The sequence below is a fragment of the Chaetodon auriga genome, chromosome 5, assembly GCF_051107435.1.
Source record: "Chaetodon auriga isolate fChaAug3 chromosome 5, fChaAug3.hap1, whole genome shotgun sequence".
In the NCBI taxonomy this organism is placed as follows: Eukaryota; Metazoa; Chordata; class Actinopteri; order Chaetodontiformes; family Chaetodontidae; genus Chaetodon; species Chaetodon auriga.
The window spans coordinates 26,110,034-26,126,465 of NC_135078.1; the positions used below are offsets into that span (position 1 = coordinate 26,110,034).

Genomic DNA, 16,432 nt, shown 5'->3' on the forward strand with positions numbered 1-16,432 from the left:
CGACAGGTCTCACTTTTGAAAGAGGTTTTAATGTCAATGAGACTTCCTGGTTAACTGAGGGAAATTCACTCAAATTAGAGTCACAATACCTGACAGAGGAGTTGCTTGGTATACTGTAGGACATCATGGTAGTGTTTGGCTGTGGCTGGGTTCACCCCCGTCAACTTGGCTGTAGGGAGGAGCAGCGCAGCGAGCGTCTGCTGGTGATCGCCTGAGTTAAGTGCCTCATTGATCTCAGCTATAGCTATGATCCCTGGAGGTAGAAGATAAGAACCAGTTGACACTTGGTCAATCAGTGTTTTTAATTTATCGTGTGTCGTTAAAAACTCTCATTGTAGGATCATACTTATATGTCAATAAGCTACAATACGTAAAAAGTGCAAAATGTTCTTACGTTCGTGCTCCTCGTGGACCTGCACGTTGACTGTGTCGATGCATTTTTGAACGTCGTTCCAGGTGAGGAACTCTTGGCCCTTGGCGAGAGCCTCCTCTCTCTGTTTGATAAGCGTGTCAGCATATCTGAGGGAGAGCGCCATGAAGAAGGTCAGCAAAATTTCACGACATTACATGAACCACTGCTCCTCAGCTCACCGTTAGCAAAGTAAAGCAAAGGGGCCGACAGTGGAGTGCAGTGACATGTGACCTAAAGACACTACTCCTATAACTTAAAACTTATTAATTAATTTCCTGCTCTGAAACCTCACTGTACCACCATAATTTAACTTATATGAACGTCACAGTTACAGCAACAATAAGCAGTCATCATGAAAGAGAACAGCATCGCCATCAGCAGCATCAGACGTGACAGAAGTCTGAGGTTAGCCACATCTCCACTGCAGATGGTACAGTCCACTGTCTTATTACATGACAAACAGCTGCCAAAAGAGAAGCCTGCAGCTACCGTCACCAAGCTGCTGCTCACTGCTGTATATTTTCTTAACAATTGTTCCTAGCACTTGTTTCACGCACTGCCAAGTCCAGCGTTGGCCACAGCGATCTGTCCTGCAGCTGTCTTACCTGTTGAGGTTGTCTTGGTCCATGTTCGTGAAGCCCAGAGGAGAGTCCGTCAGCTGCTCAATCACAGCCTGAGGGTCTTTGGTGTCCAGCACCTCGTTCAGCACCGCTACAGCTGACAGCATCTCCACAGCTACACTCAGCTCCTCATGGCTCAAGCCGGACTAGCAGACAAAAGGTCCGGATCATAAACATGATGTGACATCTGACTACAGTATACATCCAGCTCTGACCTCCCGACACATGCCAGCATATCTGTATCACATCCGCACGTTAAAGAGTCAAACAAACATGGCGTCTCACCCGGCCCGCTTGTAGCTGCAGACTGAAAAGCTCAGCCTGATAGAGGCTGGCAGCGGTTTGGTAGACGATCGGCAGCTGAGCCTCAGGGTTCATCAGCTCCTCCACCGTCTCCGCTGCGTTGCCAAGACGAATGGCTGAATTGATCGCGGCAACTGCCTCCAGTTCTGGTCAAGAAAATGATCATAGATGGTCACGTCTTGCAGAAAAACCCAAATTGCATAACATCCTGTAATACCTTTGGAAACTGAACAGTAAGAAAGAAAAGGTGCTTACTTCGTTTCTCTGCCTCAGCAAAGTCATTACAAGAGCTGACAACTCTCTGAATCTCCTCTTTGTCCACCATCACCGCCCTCCCTCCATCCTGCAGCACACAGATTAGAGTCCATCATGATTATTTCGCATGTTTTCATGCAGGGCCGTGGATGCCAAAGGGCCTGGTGGTTCTCCACTCCAACTGAAGCTGTGGAGGCTGATTACTTTTTATTCTCTGAAGGCTTTTTCTTCATAATACAATGGTGTATTATGCTACCTGAGTAGTGGAAGCAACACAACAGCAACAGCTGCAGTGCAGCTTGCAGTACTTAAAAATGGAGGAGGATCTGATCTGTCAAATGGACAAACAAAAAACTGAAAAGTGTGCAGCTGTGTGCACAATTCGTTCATATCCCAAACACTTTTTAACGCTTAAAATTCAATACTTTCCTCTAAACGAGTCTATAAGAATAATGGCTGTAAGTCATCCACTGTCATTTTCGGTTATGGCCCTGAGGAGGTGCTGCTCTTTTACTGTCGCCATCAGGCCAGATCAGGCTTTTTAAATTGTACAAATCAACAAATCATGTTACCGGCTGCTAATAAATGAAATAAACTAACTGCTTGGGAGGAAAAGCAGAGCTGCTCTGGCTCTGAGGCCCTGAGCTGGGGACAAACATGTTCTGACTCAGTGTACCTTGGATTTATGCTGGCAGTAGGTGGTAAAATGTTCCAGGTACCAGCGACAGTTTGACTCCTGAACACCCAGCAGGGCCAGAGCTTCCATCCTCAGCGCAGCCAACAGAGCAGCCTGGTCCTGGTTCGACACCGCGTGATTCACCTTCCTCACTGCTGCCTGGACTGGAGACGGGAAATAACAAGACATGCGTCATTTAGGAATAAAGAATTCCAGATAAGTACAGAAACAAAGCACTCAGATGTTCACAGATGTCCCGTGTTCATATGCACGAACTCTGTATGAGGATTTTTTCTTCCCTCCATGAAAAAGGCATTCATGTCTGACAGGAAAAACTCTTACTGTTGACACAGTCGAGGCAGCCCTGGATCTCCTGCTGAGTGAGCAGCTCCTCATAAACGTCTCTTTCTTCAGTAGCAATTGACGAGCGCTAATTGATGGAGACAAAGAAGATACATATTTGATATTCATTTCATATCGCATTTTTCATCTTTACCTGATCACATTATTTTTCCCCGGTTCATACAGAACTGCATATTTTACATATCACATCTTAGGTATGAAGTGGAAACGGATGGCTCTGTTTGTACAGTATTTGTAAAGAGAATGGGAGGCGAGATGCCGGATGATGTGGAGGGTTTATGTTTAGTGAAGTACAGCTGACACTGCAGCCACTGGAATGTGCTGGCAAGGCCTGCGGCGTGACTCAGTGCAGGCAACCCCTCTCAGACCTCTGTGAATATCTCCTCAGTTCATCATGTCAGCGTCAGTGTCAGTGCAGTCAGAAACACCGATTCAGAGCAACATTTTCTCCATTACTCAAATTTGGTCTTAAATTTATTTTTTCATTGGTGATGATGATTTCACTTAATGTTACTGTTGTTTTAAGTACATTTATGCAGCTGCATAGCTCATTGGTCCAAATAGCAATAGAGTTTAGTGAGTAGGCGAGCAAGAGACGAGAGAGGCTCAACAACCTTTGTTACAAAGAGGCTAATCAAGCCTTCAGTGCAGGGAAAGCACACAACTACACAACTTAATGACTGCACTGACACATAAGATGCCACTGAAGCGTTTGTCAGGCTTCTCACCTTCCCTGCGGACTGATTCTGCTTCCGAGCCTTGGCCTGGCTCAGTGTGTCTTGGTAGTCCTGGGCCAGAGCTTCCTGGGTGTTCTTCAACATTGCGTTAGGATTATTCAGGGCTCCCATTGTCACTGAAGCCTGACCTCTGTCGATCGCATCATTGATGGCAATCACAGCGGCATGCACTGAGGGAACACAGAGTGTGTGTGAACGTTTTACTGTTGGCTAAAATCTTCTTCTTTCTCCCGAAAACAACAGAGCATCAGTTCAATGGTCAGAGACTTACGGGCAGCTTCATCCACTGAGAGCTCATTGGCCAGGATTCCTCCAATCTTACTGAAAGCTGGCATTTGAATGCCGTACTTCTCCAGCTCACTCCTCATGTTACTGATCTCTTCCTCTGGAGGGGAAAATTGGCATGTTAAAGAGTACATGGCCTATCAAAGGATAAACATACTGCAAGACATGCTCTTACTTTCCTTTTACAGTTTTTCTCACAACAGTATTTACTTTACTTGTTGCCTTCAAACACAAGTAAAATGTGCAAATACAAAACGACTCCATGAAGCATTCAGATATCCTCTAATCAAAGCAGATTTAACTTTTATTTCCTAGTGATCTGTCTAGTGAACGATACTGGTCCTAATCCGGATCGTTTGAATGGCTGCAGGGATATTTTGATGAAATATCTGATGACATCCAAATCATACATGTTTAAACAAACGCTCATAAAACTTTCAATGCTTGTGAGCTTGAGAACTATATTTCGGTTTCAGGAGAAGCTGGTATTACCTGTGAACGCCACTTTGCCCAGCAGGTCCTGGATCTGTGGTGCAATCCCCAGTTTGTACAGGTACAGGCTGAAATAAACCATGTGGGGTGTAAGATTTACACATAAACAATTCAGATATTCAACAGGCTGATGATGTCCCACTTCCACCACAGGGGGGTAGTCTTGGCTCACATTACTACAAGCACTATGCGACAGCAGCCTGCCGGGACAGTCCACCACTAAACACTGGATTCAGCAAGCAGGTGGCTGGAAACTTCATAAAACTTTCATCTTCCCACAGGTACCTGATAAGTGGTAATGAATTATAAATATTAAGGCAGATCCGGCATCAGCACAGCTCTGAATGGAGCACCTGTAGTAGCTGGCTCCTCTGGCCTTTGGTCACTGTGTGTGTACACATGAAATGCCCTCTGTCCTTCGGACACAGGGGGCTTTAGACGGCTATCTAAACCCTGCTTAAACAAAGGGTAATGTTTTAACATGCAGGCAGCTGATTCAGTTGAGCTAAAAACACAGAAACAGCTGACTGGATTTAATGAAGGTGGCCGATTACAAGCCACAGGGGTTACAGACTGTCAGCTGACTAGCTTGGAGCAGCTTGCTCTTTCCAGACTGTGGATCCTCCTTGTTTATTTCCCCTTCCTCTCAGACAACAAGTCAAGCGCCACATTTCTTTCATTTGGTAAGATCTGTATAAAATGCTGCTTTCTTTCCCTTTCACATTGTGTTCCCCTTCAATTCTCCACCACGCTGAATGTGCGGGAGCATCCGCTGCTTTGCCTCAATGCCTGCATGTGTTTCTACCCAGGGAAGCAGCGTATTCACTGGGTCCTTTCGGGGCTTGAGCTGGACTCGCAGGAAGGAAGAGCACGTGTGTGCATGAGGAGGGAAGGAAACCAATTCTCTGAGGGCCCGACCGTAACACTACAACAGTGAAAACAATCCTCGCAGCTCACGTAGCCACTCCCTAAATCTCTGTTTGGCTGATTGGACACGTCAGACGCATAAAACTGGCCCTTCAGTCCATTCAAAGTCATCTCTACTGACAACGCGAGGACTTGAAATTGTGATTCTCAAGCCACCCAAGTTACAGAAACAAGACAATAAGACATTTTTCACAAACCCAAAGCCATGACAGATTTTACCCTTTGTTGTGAGACTACAAGCAGGGTGCACTGTGTTCATCAAAGTGCTCAAAACAAACTGCAGTAACAGAATGGAAGAAAACCGTTCAGTCACCAAACTGCCACATTGCAGCAATAGCTCACTGGAGCTGAATGTACAGTGCTGTATAATACAGCCTTGACCCATTTAAGACAAATCATAAAAAGGTCTGTGTTTAACATGAAGTGCTCTCTGTCCCACCTGAGTAGAAATAACATTTTCCAGTTCCTGTTTCATATCACTTAGTGAGTAGTATTTCTGCTCTTGACATAAATTAGACGTTGAACATAAAAAGAGGCCATGCCCGAACCCCGCAGAGCAATAACAAATCGTTAGTGTAAGCAGTCTCATACATTTATTATCCGACATATGAGCTGTCTCAGTTTCTGCGTGGATGGCAAAGTAAGCAGGACATGTCAAAGTCGAACTTAAGTGTTTGACATTGTCTGTCAGAAGCATCAAGTAAAAGGAAATGAGCTGAAATCAGGCAGTGAGTAACGTGTCAGTGCTTGCCAACACTGATCTGTCCACCAGCTCACAGTTTAATTCAAAGTACCAGACACCAGCTTTAAGGAATACAGTCACAGTAGCACTTGAGTGCAGTGTCTTTCAGGTCTCTCTGGGGACTGAAATCAAGCTCGACGTTCAGGTGTGGCACCTCCAGGAGAGAAGCAGCTGGGTGCTCTGCCACAGTGCAGACAAAAGCTCCAGAGCTGAGCGAGCAATTTTGCTGTCAGAAGTGGGGAAACGAATGAAGACGGCAAAGTGAAAAATCATTTCTGGAGTCCCTGTATTCTTACCTCAGTGCGTGTATGCAGTACACCACCTTGGGCATGTTTTTGCGATCGTACACATCTGTCGTTTCAGGATAGAATATCTGAAAGCAGAAACCTCCACAGATTAGTCACTCTGCTTTGACACTCTCTATTCTGCTGTGGACCATCACACTGTTTCTTCACATATTAACCTTCAGGTGCCTGACAGGTTGCAAGGCTTGGACATAATAATAGGAACGCCTGTAAAACTTGCTGCAATCTCAGGCTAATGCATCACAATAAATCCTACCTTTGTGGAGCACATAATACTCAGTACCACAGAGCATCATTTCTAAAGTACTGACGGCTACAAGCTTCACACAGGCAGTATTTATTGCAGTACTATTGCATCAGATTCCATATATTTTGCAGGAGTACTGCTCTGCCCCCAGTTAATATGCATTTGGTTACCCAGGAATCTTACAGATATACTAACACTCTTCACTAACAAATATGTCACTTCATACAAATAACCAGTTTAACGAGGACACAGTTTCCAAAGCAGTGGGGGGTTTTTGTTATCACGTCACACCTGAATGATGCTCTCAGCATCATCGTGGTTTTGTTCAGAAACATGGTGGTGCCACAGAAAAAGCTTCAGATGCAGTTACGTGATCAGAGTGACAATTACAAAAAAGGCTTTTCATAAAAAATGCCAATTAAATTAGTGTGGAAAACGATCCCGAAGGGCAGTACGGAGATAAGTGGGTATCAATTTTACCTCGTTTTCATTTCCATGATACACCTCAGTGAAGTCTTTTGTGTCATCTCATGAAAGATGTAATGAGGTTAATGATGTTCTGTGAGAACGGCCCCACCCTCATTAGTCTCCTCTGTCAGTGTTTACATTCTTACTTTTGCATGAAATGTAAATGGATTTGTTGTACACACACACACACACACGCACACACATACGCAGGTTTAGTCACGGTCACACACTGTCACACGCAACATGGATGATGCAATACCGTCATTACAGTGACTATTTTTTTAGCATAGTAAAAATAATGTGCTTTACTACACGGATACAGTTACATCCAGTGAGATGTGAGGGTACTGCACCTTTGTACTTAAAGCATTTAATCAGGCAGAAACAGGTTTTCACAGGTGCTGGAACGTAATGTTTGCAGACGTGAAATGTTATTACATCTAAACTTAAAGAAACAAAATAGAAATTAAATGAATAAATGAACGACTAAAAGTCTAATTTGATGTAGTTTTATGGATTCTGCCTGAGGACAGGGTTGAAATTAATCATGCAGTGTTGCAGTGTTGATTATACCGTGTCCCAGTTTCTACACTCACTGAATGGATGAGATTCTGCTCTTTCTTAGTCGTAAGATGGTTCCTTCCCTCTAATATGAGCGAATACGAACGAAAACTGAGCCAATGACCACATGACAAAGGCGAGGCCACCCAATTCTATGGCTGGTGTGGAAAAACATCACATGAATGGGATCTCCCAGGGTTTTTTGTTTGTTTGTTTGTTTGTTTTTGTGCCTTGCACAGCTTGTAAGACAGTTAGCATTCTGTTATCAAGGAGAAGGGACACAACTTCTTACACAGAGCAACTTTCTCCCAAGATTGAAAAATTAAATCTGCTGCAATCTGCAAAAATGATCACATCTGATTGATTAGAGAGCCAATGTCACACTCTACTGTGTCGATGTGTCATCTTTACAACTGTTTTACGGCTGTTTAGGTTTTATAAAAGCTTCAATCCGTCTGCAAATGGAGTAATTAATGTAACAAATCTGTCTTTTGTTCTGGTGTGACGACCATGAAAGGAGACTCAGACGGGTGTTTATACTGTGCCTGTCTGCATGCATGTTTGTAAAACAGGAAGCGTGTGTCTGCATTACTCATGGCTGTGCAAGCCCCTTACCTTGGGGAGACCCACTGACTCCATGGCTCTGAGCCACTGCACGGTGTTGTCGGTGTGTCGGAAGTGCAGCCCTTTGCTCTGAAGATGAGCACAACAATCCAAAATTTATTACAATGAACTGCTGAGAAATGGTTAGCTGCAACTGAAGGGGTTGTTACGTCATGCAAACAGCCTAAAAACCTCACACTGACTCTTAAACTTATTATAGCATCAAACAGTGCGATATGGTGTTTGTTTCAGATTTGTCAAAGAGACATGAAATCAAGTTCAAAGTCAAGTAGAAAATCTTGCAGACATCTTTGTAGTGTACTGGACCAGCACAACAGCTGGTGGGGTGGGGCCCAAATACCCGCCTGCCACATTTCTCCCTTTCCTGTGTGAAACTGCCTCAAACTGTCAGACAGTGCCTGAAAGACATGGAAGGTCTTCCTGTCTGCATAACGTAAGCTGGTGAAAAATGCAAATGTTGCTCGACTGTGATCTAACCTAAAGACGGGAGGAGCTTAAACGCAACAGATCGGACACGTACCTTATAGCGGGACTGGTCTCTGTCGTAGATCCTTTTCTCAGACACCATTTTTGGAGCGAAAAAGTTGGCAAGCTTGCCAAGGTAGACGCCATTCCTCAGCCCCTCCTCCAGTTCTGTGGTGAGGGGCAAGTCCTCCTCGAGGCAGGCCTCCATCCACCTGAGAGTACACAAATATTGACCTCAGAGCAGGACGTGGATTTTCATAATCTTTATAATGTTAAACTCGTGCAACCAAACAGACCTCTGAAACCGCCTCTGGAGGAGCAATTACAAATTCTGAAGTCTGAGCAAGCACGTTAATTACATAAAGCTGAGAGGTGGATAACGTGTCACGCTACTGCCCAACTAGGTGAGGTGAACGTGAATAAAGATGAGAAGGAAACTACTCTGAACAGGGAGAGTTCAAACTCAGCTAAGTTCATTGACTAAATCAGCTTTTCGGGCTGAGGTTGGTGTCTGACTGTCGTACTAAACGAGCTGTGGTTACATTCAGAACACAAACAAACATCGGTCCACAGTGTTTACCGTGCCACCTGAGATCTGCAGGGTGCAGCGCAATTTATGAGGTGGCCGAATGCCTGCGTGTAGTCAGCAAGTCAATATTGGCTTTTCCTCCACCTGCTGCCCTTCCTGAGCCGAACAAAAACTACAGACCGTGGACCAAGAACTTGCAAACAGAAATCATAATAAAAGTAACGTCGAGTAGGAGAAAGTTGTACAATATGCACGGCTGGTGGGACAACATATACATGATTCTATCTCAAAGTTAGTAAATACATCACCTTCAAATGAATTTCTATGAGTTCAACTCAAATTTAGAGCAACAAAGCAGCGTGTAGGCCAGTGAGAGCTGGGCATTGTTACAGGCAGCACCCACACTGAGCCGGCATGCTTCAGGGAGGGGGCTGTGGACGGACAGACAGACCTGCAGCCTGAGCTGTGGGACCATGTAACGGTTAGTGGTGGGCTTAGTGTCCAGGGGACAGCGTGAGGTTCAAGAGGTCAACAGTGAACGAGACGTCTGATACGCCTACTTCTTCATTTAGTCAAACGCCTGAACTCACGACTGCTGAAGGTTTATGAGTTTCACATCTGCAAGGCAACAACGTGTCCTCATGAGAGAAACTGATTTTCATCTCTGCAAGGGATGACGACAGAGTGGTGGTGCTTTTCAGCCCATGCAGATTTTGTACCATGAAAAGAGAAAGAAACGCTCATCCTCAGGTGCTCAGAAACTACAGATTATGAACTTCTTATGAAAAAGACATACTGCCACCTGCTGTATTGGAGTGTGAGGATGCTGCGTTCTTCAGTCCAGGAAAACAATGTGGCTTTACATTATCAGCTGTGTTTATCTGTTATAATGTATAATATATAATAATGCAAATTTCCCATTTTTTCCAATAATTTATTGACCCAATACCTATCGTCCATCCTGACACAGAGACGTTTGAAATGAGCAGAAACCATCCTCTGAATACAGCACATTGTGCTTGTGACGGTCCCGCTGACCTTCTTTCAAACTGACGTAATGTCCCTTTGAAAGGTTCAACTTGCTTAAGAGCAGCGTCTGCCAGAGTTTTCCCAGAGATGTGAGCGAAAACCTCTTCCAAAGAGCTCGTGAATCATTTGTGACCACGGTGAATCATCACCGTCTCAGAATCTGTTACACATTATCTTAATGTTTGGAAGTGACACCATGTTGGCTGTAATGGAAACGCCTCACTCCCAATGGTTCCACTCTTAAAGATTTTCATCTTTTGGCTCGTCCCACGGCTGAATTTATCCTTTGCCAAAGGGAGTGTAAAACACTCGGTAAGTTTTGTTTCTGGGTTTCTTTCAGAGCAGCAGCTTCTTACTCACAGTCTGCAGACGAAGTGTTCCCTCCCACACGCATGTGGGCGAACACCTTGTTTAGGTTAATTAAAGCTGTGTGGGTGCTCCAGTGATCCAGTCTGCCAAAATATGTGTCAGCACATTAAGGACAACCACAACACACCATGCACCATCAACACAAACTCAGTGGAGTGTGCAGGTTGGCATCCTCGTAACCATGTATGTCAGCAGACGCTGCAGGTTAGGGAGCAGGAACTCTGCCGCGCTTTGATGTTTCATAAAACAGAGAACAGAGAACACTGACTGTTCGCTGCTCAAGCACTTAAAGGTGTAAATATTACAGGATGTAGAATAAGCCTGATTTCTCTGCACATGACGAATGCATTAGGCGACAGGCTCTGGTCACAGCTCAGGGTTCAGGCAGTTGTTAACTCTCAACCCCTGCATGAGGCCGTAGGTCAGAAAAAGACCATTTCACTATGAAACTGATACAGACACACACATATAGCCTGGTTTGTGGCTGAAGCCAACCAGAGCAAAGCAGTGATGCAGATCAGCTTGTTGAATCTTTTGAGTTTCATATCTCCTTAGAGGTGTAGAGGTGACGTGTTAATGGGGAAGCACAGATGATTGTCATGATTACTGAGGGGGGAAAAAAGATCTGTTTGGCGGGAACACAGTCAACATCCTGCGTGCATCCTGCACGGGTAACAGAGCCCTCCTGTGAAACTTCACTTCCTGCCTTTAAAACAATGCAGGGAGAGCTTGTCTGCTGAAGCAGGACAAGCTAGCAGTCCTGTTTACAACCCTCCAAAGCAGGCCTTCCTGTCATTGTCCCATCTGCGACTCACGAGGCTAAAGAAAAAACAGCTTTCTGGACTCTGGGGCTTCCATCCGTCCTACCCAAACACATTATTAATAATCTGCACTCCTTTGCTTGCAGCTTGAAGTATTTCTGCCACAGGGTGACTTCTGAAAATTTGCGTCATGCAGCTTAGTCATGCTGGTCATGAGCTTGTCTCTAACGGGAGAATTTGAGCACATGTGGTTGGATAGAAATTAGGGTAATCTGAAAAAAAATCTGAAACAACATGCTCCAGATATCCTGGGGGTGGACCTCTATCAGAGCACACTGAAGGAGTCCTCCCTCCAAAACAACCACAAATGTAAACCATCAACTGTTTACTCCCCGCTACGGGTGCAAAGTCTCATTCCAGAAACTGTGTGTGTGTGTGTGTGTGTGTGTGGTAGGAGGGTGTGTCTATCAACTGACAGCAACAGCAGTAAGACTAACCCAGCACTCGACCAGGTGCAGTTCAGAGAACTTTGAGCAAAAAGCATCTGGTGAGGGCAGTGCACATGTGAGCAGCTCTGAAATGTGACATGTCTTCACTGAACATACGTCGATAATGAGATCATATCCCAGGTGTGCTGAAAGAGTCGCTTCCACTTGTTTCAGTGGCTGCTGACTCCTGACCCCAGAGAGCTGAACCTAATCCCACGCTCTCTGTGCTGTTTGTCTTAATCCTAATTTAACTTGACACCTTTCCCAGAATAGAGGTTCCATTCCACAACTTACAGGCGCGTAGAAGAGTCACAGCGCAGCGGGACAACAGGAAGCTAGCAAGCGGAAAGTGTGAGTATAAATGTGTGTGAGAGAGTTAAATAGTGGTCATCTTGAGGTCGACGCTGGAGCACTACAAAAGCCCCTGGTCCTTAAACTGTCTCAGTGCAGCTCAGACAGCTTTCCACAAAAGTGTCTTTCAGCACAATGAAGCAGAAAAACGGTCCAATGGCGTCGCTGGATTACGATGGATGACTGAATCTACCTACCTGCCCCAGGAGACCCTTACTATCCTGTGACATGAGCAGACAACGCAGGCTAGTCAAATAGTCTGTACTGAGGCAAAGTGCAGCTGCCATCAGTGATCTGTGAGGAAACGCTGATGTCAGTGAGGCTGCACACGCTCGCACACAAGGAGAAGTCATGACAGCACATCAATAATCGATGTCTCTGCGACTGGGTGGAGCTCTCACTAAATCTGGGTTAAAAAAAGGCAGTATTACACTTCCTGTTCCTTCCTGCTCAGATGATGCCCTCATGAAGAAGACAGGAAGTGGTTTAGCTTTTATTCACGAGAAAACACTCTTCATGGGGTTCATGTCGAATAAGTGACTTCTGAAGAAAAAAAGCTGTATTTATTACTAAACCTACAGAGAAAACCATGAGGGCACAGCGAAAGAGACGCTTTCCACTAAGTCAGCACCTCCCGTCCTCTTCACACGCGCTCACAGCTCCGTGTCATCATCTCACATGTGTGCTGATTCTGCCTTTGTCTGCCAAGATTTTGATTTACAGATTTAACTGCACACTGCTTTGGTCCCCCATCGATCATGTTACCATCTGTCCATCGCTTCACTTCTCAAACACTCCCTGCTGTTCATCAAACACGCTAACTTGTGACACAAAGCTGCTCTACATAATCAAACATTACACAAACCTAATCCTCAGAGTAAGAACACACCCAACGTAATTCCTACAAACTCTGAGTTGTGACAAAGCAAACAATGTAAAGGAAAGTGGTTTCCTTTCATCAGCATGTGCCATTAAACTCCTCTTATCTCCATGGTCCCCCCCCCCCCGCCTTACCGTTTGGCCTCCTCCAGGTGACACAGGTACTCGTAAGCGATGTTCTGTCGTCTCCTCTCATCCATCTCCTCTGCAGACAGCCTCTCGTCATCCTGGATGGCTGGAAAAGGTCAGCAGAGTCAAAATCACATCACTGCTTTTCATCCCCAACTAGTTTGCTTTGCTCTTCTCTTGATTACACGTGACTACAGTTAAACATATAACTGATATTTATTTATGTCAAACGTAAACAATTTCAATATATCACAGAAAGTATGTTCATGTGCTCCAAAGCTCCATTAATTTTCATTAATTTGGGCACAGAAACAGAAGGTCGAAACATGCTAATGCTAATGTTGCTCCGATCAGAGGTTACCTGCATTAGTCAATCACAACGACACGGAACCTGATGTTCTTCCACAATCTGATTCAGCATTTTATCGTCACTGACTGCAAAGAATCTCTTCACCATAAAACGGTTTTACCATGAAACGGTAAATAGAAAGTTACTTTGCTGACGCTTTGTTCGAACGGCAGAGGTAACGAACAGCAGGTGGATTTCCAACTTCAGCGTCGAAGCTTCATTGATCTGAACTTACTCTTATTCATCTTATCACACGCACATGAAGGACTGTACAGATCACAAACTCTGAGGCGGATAACTTTTGCCAAAGTGTTTATTTTGACTGTTTGGAGCTCGAGTGCTGGGAAGCTGGGCTTGCCCTTGTTCGGACCCTTGTTCGAGGGAGATGGAGCGGTCATGTCAAAGCAGCCCGACTGAAGAGTGACTTCTGCTGAGAGCTGACCTTTACCTGCAGCTTAATGAGATCTCCTCCCCCCCAACGCGTCTTTACCCGCTCTAATCCAGTCACATCTCTTTATTTCTGGCTGAGTGGAGGGATCTCAGACGCGGGGGCTCAGTTTAAGAACAGAGCTTTCTCCGCCTGGACCGTGGGTCTGAGTGCAGGCCGAGGCTTCACATGGTTTGTATGGTTTGTCTCTTCTTCATTAGGCTGTAGCACATCAGCTGAGATGGAAGACACACAGCAGAGTTCACTTCTGTCCATGGGTCACATGACTGTTACTACTTGTACTGATGCCAAGTGAAACAGGCTAATCCTGTTAATTGATTAGCCTAAACAATCTAATCTCAATGCGCAGGAGGAGGGCAAAATATGGCTCCTTTCACACCACGGACACTTTAAGATAACCTCCAGAAATGATGTTTACTGTACTATGATCCTCCAGCTCATCGCACCGGTACATCTGTAATTCTTACTGGATGCTGTAATGTATTTTTAACATTTTCCGTCTGTAAATTGTTCCTTTTATTTGGAGCTACACTGAGGAGTCCAAGACAATTTCCCCCATGAGGACATTAAAGTACTTTCTAATGGGGCTGGCCTGAATCTCTTAAACTTCTCAAGCACTCTCTGTTCAGCTCAGTCTATTCATCAGCCACCTGCACAGACATCCGTTTGCTGGGTCTCAGTAGAGGCTTGACATAAAATAGTCACATGTGAGAGCTGACACAGGCCAAACACTTACAAACACAGAATGAGGTGTAGAGCCTTGTAGGCGAAAAAGCCCCAAAACCCTCACGTGCACAGCGTCCAGCCGTCCAGCCACAGATCAGTGCCCATCTGTGCAGCTGACACAGATGCAAACATGTACGAACGCTCGCCTCAGAGTCAGAGTAACCTCAGCGCAGCCGTTGCACTCTACCTACACTGACTCACTCACACACTTCCTGGAAGAGCCCGTCTGCACTCCTGCACCGAGCGTTATATTTAACCCTCAGGATGGGTTTGTTGCTTTTGTGTGTCACAGGATCATCGGACCTGAGTTACGGGCTCTGTGATTATGACTCATGCCTTTGTTTAGCTGCAGGGTTGTTCTAACAAAGGTCCAAAGGCGAACCACAAATCATGGCCACTTTGCATGTGGGTTGGTCCATTTCACAGGCAAATCCATTAACTGAGTTTAGTCTGACATTCACTGACATTAATTCCGAGGGATGACTTTGCTTTGGTTCCACAGCACTCGCAGCTCCAACCTCACAGTGTGGCCAGCTCCACACAGTGACAAGGTCAGCATATTAAAGACAGCTTTCTGGTTCCTGAGACAAGCTGACCTCACAGTGTTTGCAACAGACTACTCATTATTTGCACTCCTGTTTTGAATCCACGGCAGCAAAACATCTATGAACACAGCAAAAGTGGCCTGTGCGCAGAACTAGAAGGAGACGGTCGATGAAATTCAAAGGGCTAAGTCAGAGGCAGAAAGACTGCATTGATGACATAATTGATTGGTGTTATCACTCAAACTGCACTTTGCCCACAGATGCTGGTCAGTGACAAGATACTTGAAGTAACCTCTGACCCGCTGGAGTATTTTGCAGACTTCAGGTGGGTTTTTATATCAGTTAGCTCAGTTACAATCCTGACACACTCATGGAGCCAGTTACAGATTTCCCAACAGCAGCAAAACCCCAAGTTAATGGTTAACCTGTGAGAAAATGCCTTATGTGTAGACAGGCTGACATTAAACCAACAGATGAAAACCACTGAGGTGCAGCTGCACTTTAAAGTAAAAGCACAAGTTAAAAGACCCTGAATCACTGTTCAGGGGACTGTGCGGCCCCCAGCCCCAACATCTGCAGGCTGGACCCTGAACTTACTGACTGTGCAGCTTTAATTCAACATCCAGGCTGCGAGCAACTGACCGATAAACGTCTTTCAGGGACAGTTTGTTCGCTCTCGTCCTCTTCAGACCTCATTTCATTTCTATTTCTGCCGTATGGTCAGGGACTGCCACACCTTCTGCAGGTGCCCACAGAGCCAGGTGCTGCTGAGCCACCTGTTGCTCATCAAACATCCCTGAGATGCAGTTTGACTGTAGCTTGTCCTCATCGTAAGTCCCTCACCACCAAGCAAAGCCTGGAGTTAAGGCTGAGACGCCTTAAAAAGCGCTAAAAGACGAATGACTTACTTCCATATCGTGGCTTTTGTAAAGTGGCGGTTTCTTCATGGTGCATCTTGCGTCGTTTCCTCCGCTTGAACGGGAAATAACTTCAGCCTGCGAGTAAAACAACCAGCAACGTGCTGCGTCTCAGCGGATATTCTGACAGCAATAAAGTGACCACCGCGGCTGACTGGAGTTCAGGGTCGACAATGGGGCTCAGCGGTCTCCAAAAGTTTCATGAAAGCGCCAACTGTGACATGCGGCAGACAATCCCCATGATGTGCGCTCCTTTGGCTTCACTCCTGACGAACTGCGCGCGCGCGCGCGCGTGTGTGCGTTATCTTCACCCCACTACGCTTTGAGGTGAAATGATTGACAGGACAGGACACCTTGCACCACCTGCTGGTCAAAAGTTGGCTCGTGTTGCATTCACGGCCGCTGGGAGAAATACCGTCACACCGCCTCT

At 45.5% G+C, this 16,432-nt stretch overlaps 1 protein-coding gene across 1 annotated transcript in view; it reads right to left on the reverse strand.

The window, feature by feature from the left end:
- The window catches only part of iqgap2 (IQ motif containing GTPase activating protein 2), a 30,065-nt gene extending 13,787 nt beyond the window's left edge, over nt 1-16,278 (reverse strand). Inside the window, exons 1-15 of the mRNA XM_076731453.1 lie at nt 15,994-16,278; nt 13,024-13,123; nt 8,538-8,694; nt 8,009-8,086; nt 6,109-6,185; nt 4,144-4,211; nt 3,638-3,751; nt 3,358-3,536; nt 2,609-2,696; nt 2,267-2,430; nt 1,591-1,678; nt 1,318-1,481; nt 1,018-1,178; nt 395-519; nt 90-253 (exon numbers count right to left, since the gene is read on the reverse strand). Of these exons, the coding sequence (XP_076587568.1) occupies nt 90-253; nt 395-519; nt 1,018-1,178; nt 1,318-1,481; nt 1,591-1,678; nt 2,267-2,430; nt 2,609-2,696; nt 3,358-3,536; nt 3,638-3,751; nt 4,144-4,211; nt 6,109-6,185; nt 8,009-8,086; nt 8,538-8,694; nt 13,024-13,123; nt 15,994-16,039 (1,773 nt within the window). The 5' untranslated portion in view covers nt 16,040-16,278. The remainder of the gene's footprint in view (nt 1-89; nt 254-394; nt 520-1,017; nt 1,179-1,317; nt 1,482-1,590; nt 1,679-2,266; nt 2,431-2,608; nt 2,697-3,357; nt 3,537-3,637; nt 3,752-4,143; nt 4,212-6,108; nt 6,186-8,008; nt 8,087-8,537; nt 8,695-13,023; nt 13,124-15,993) is intronic.
- Between the last annotated feature and the right edge of the window lie 154 nt (nt 16,279-16,432).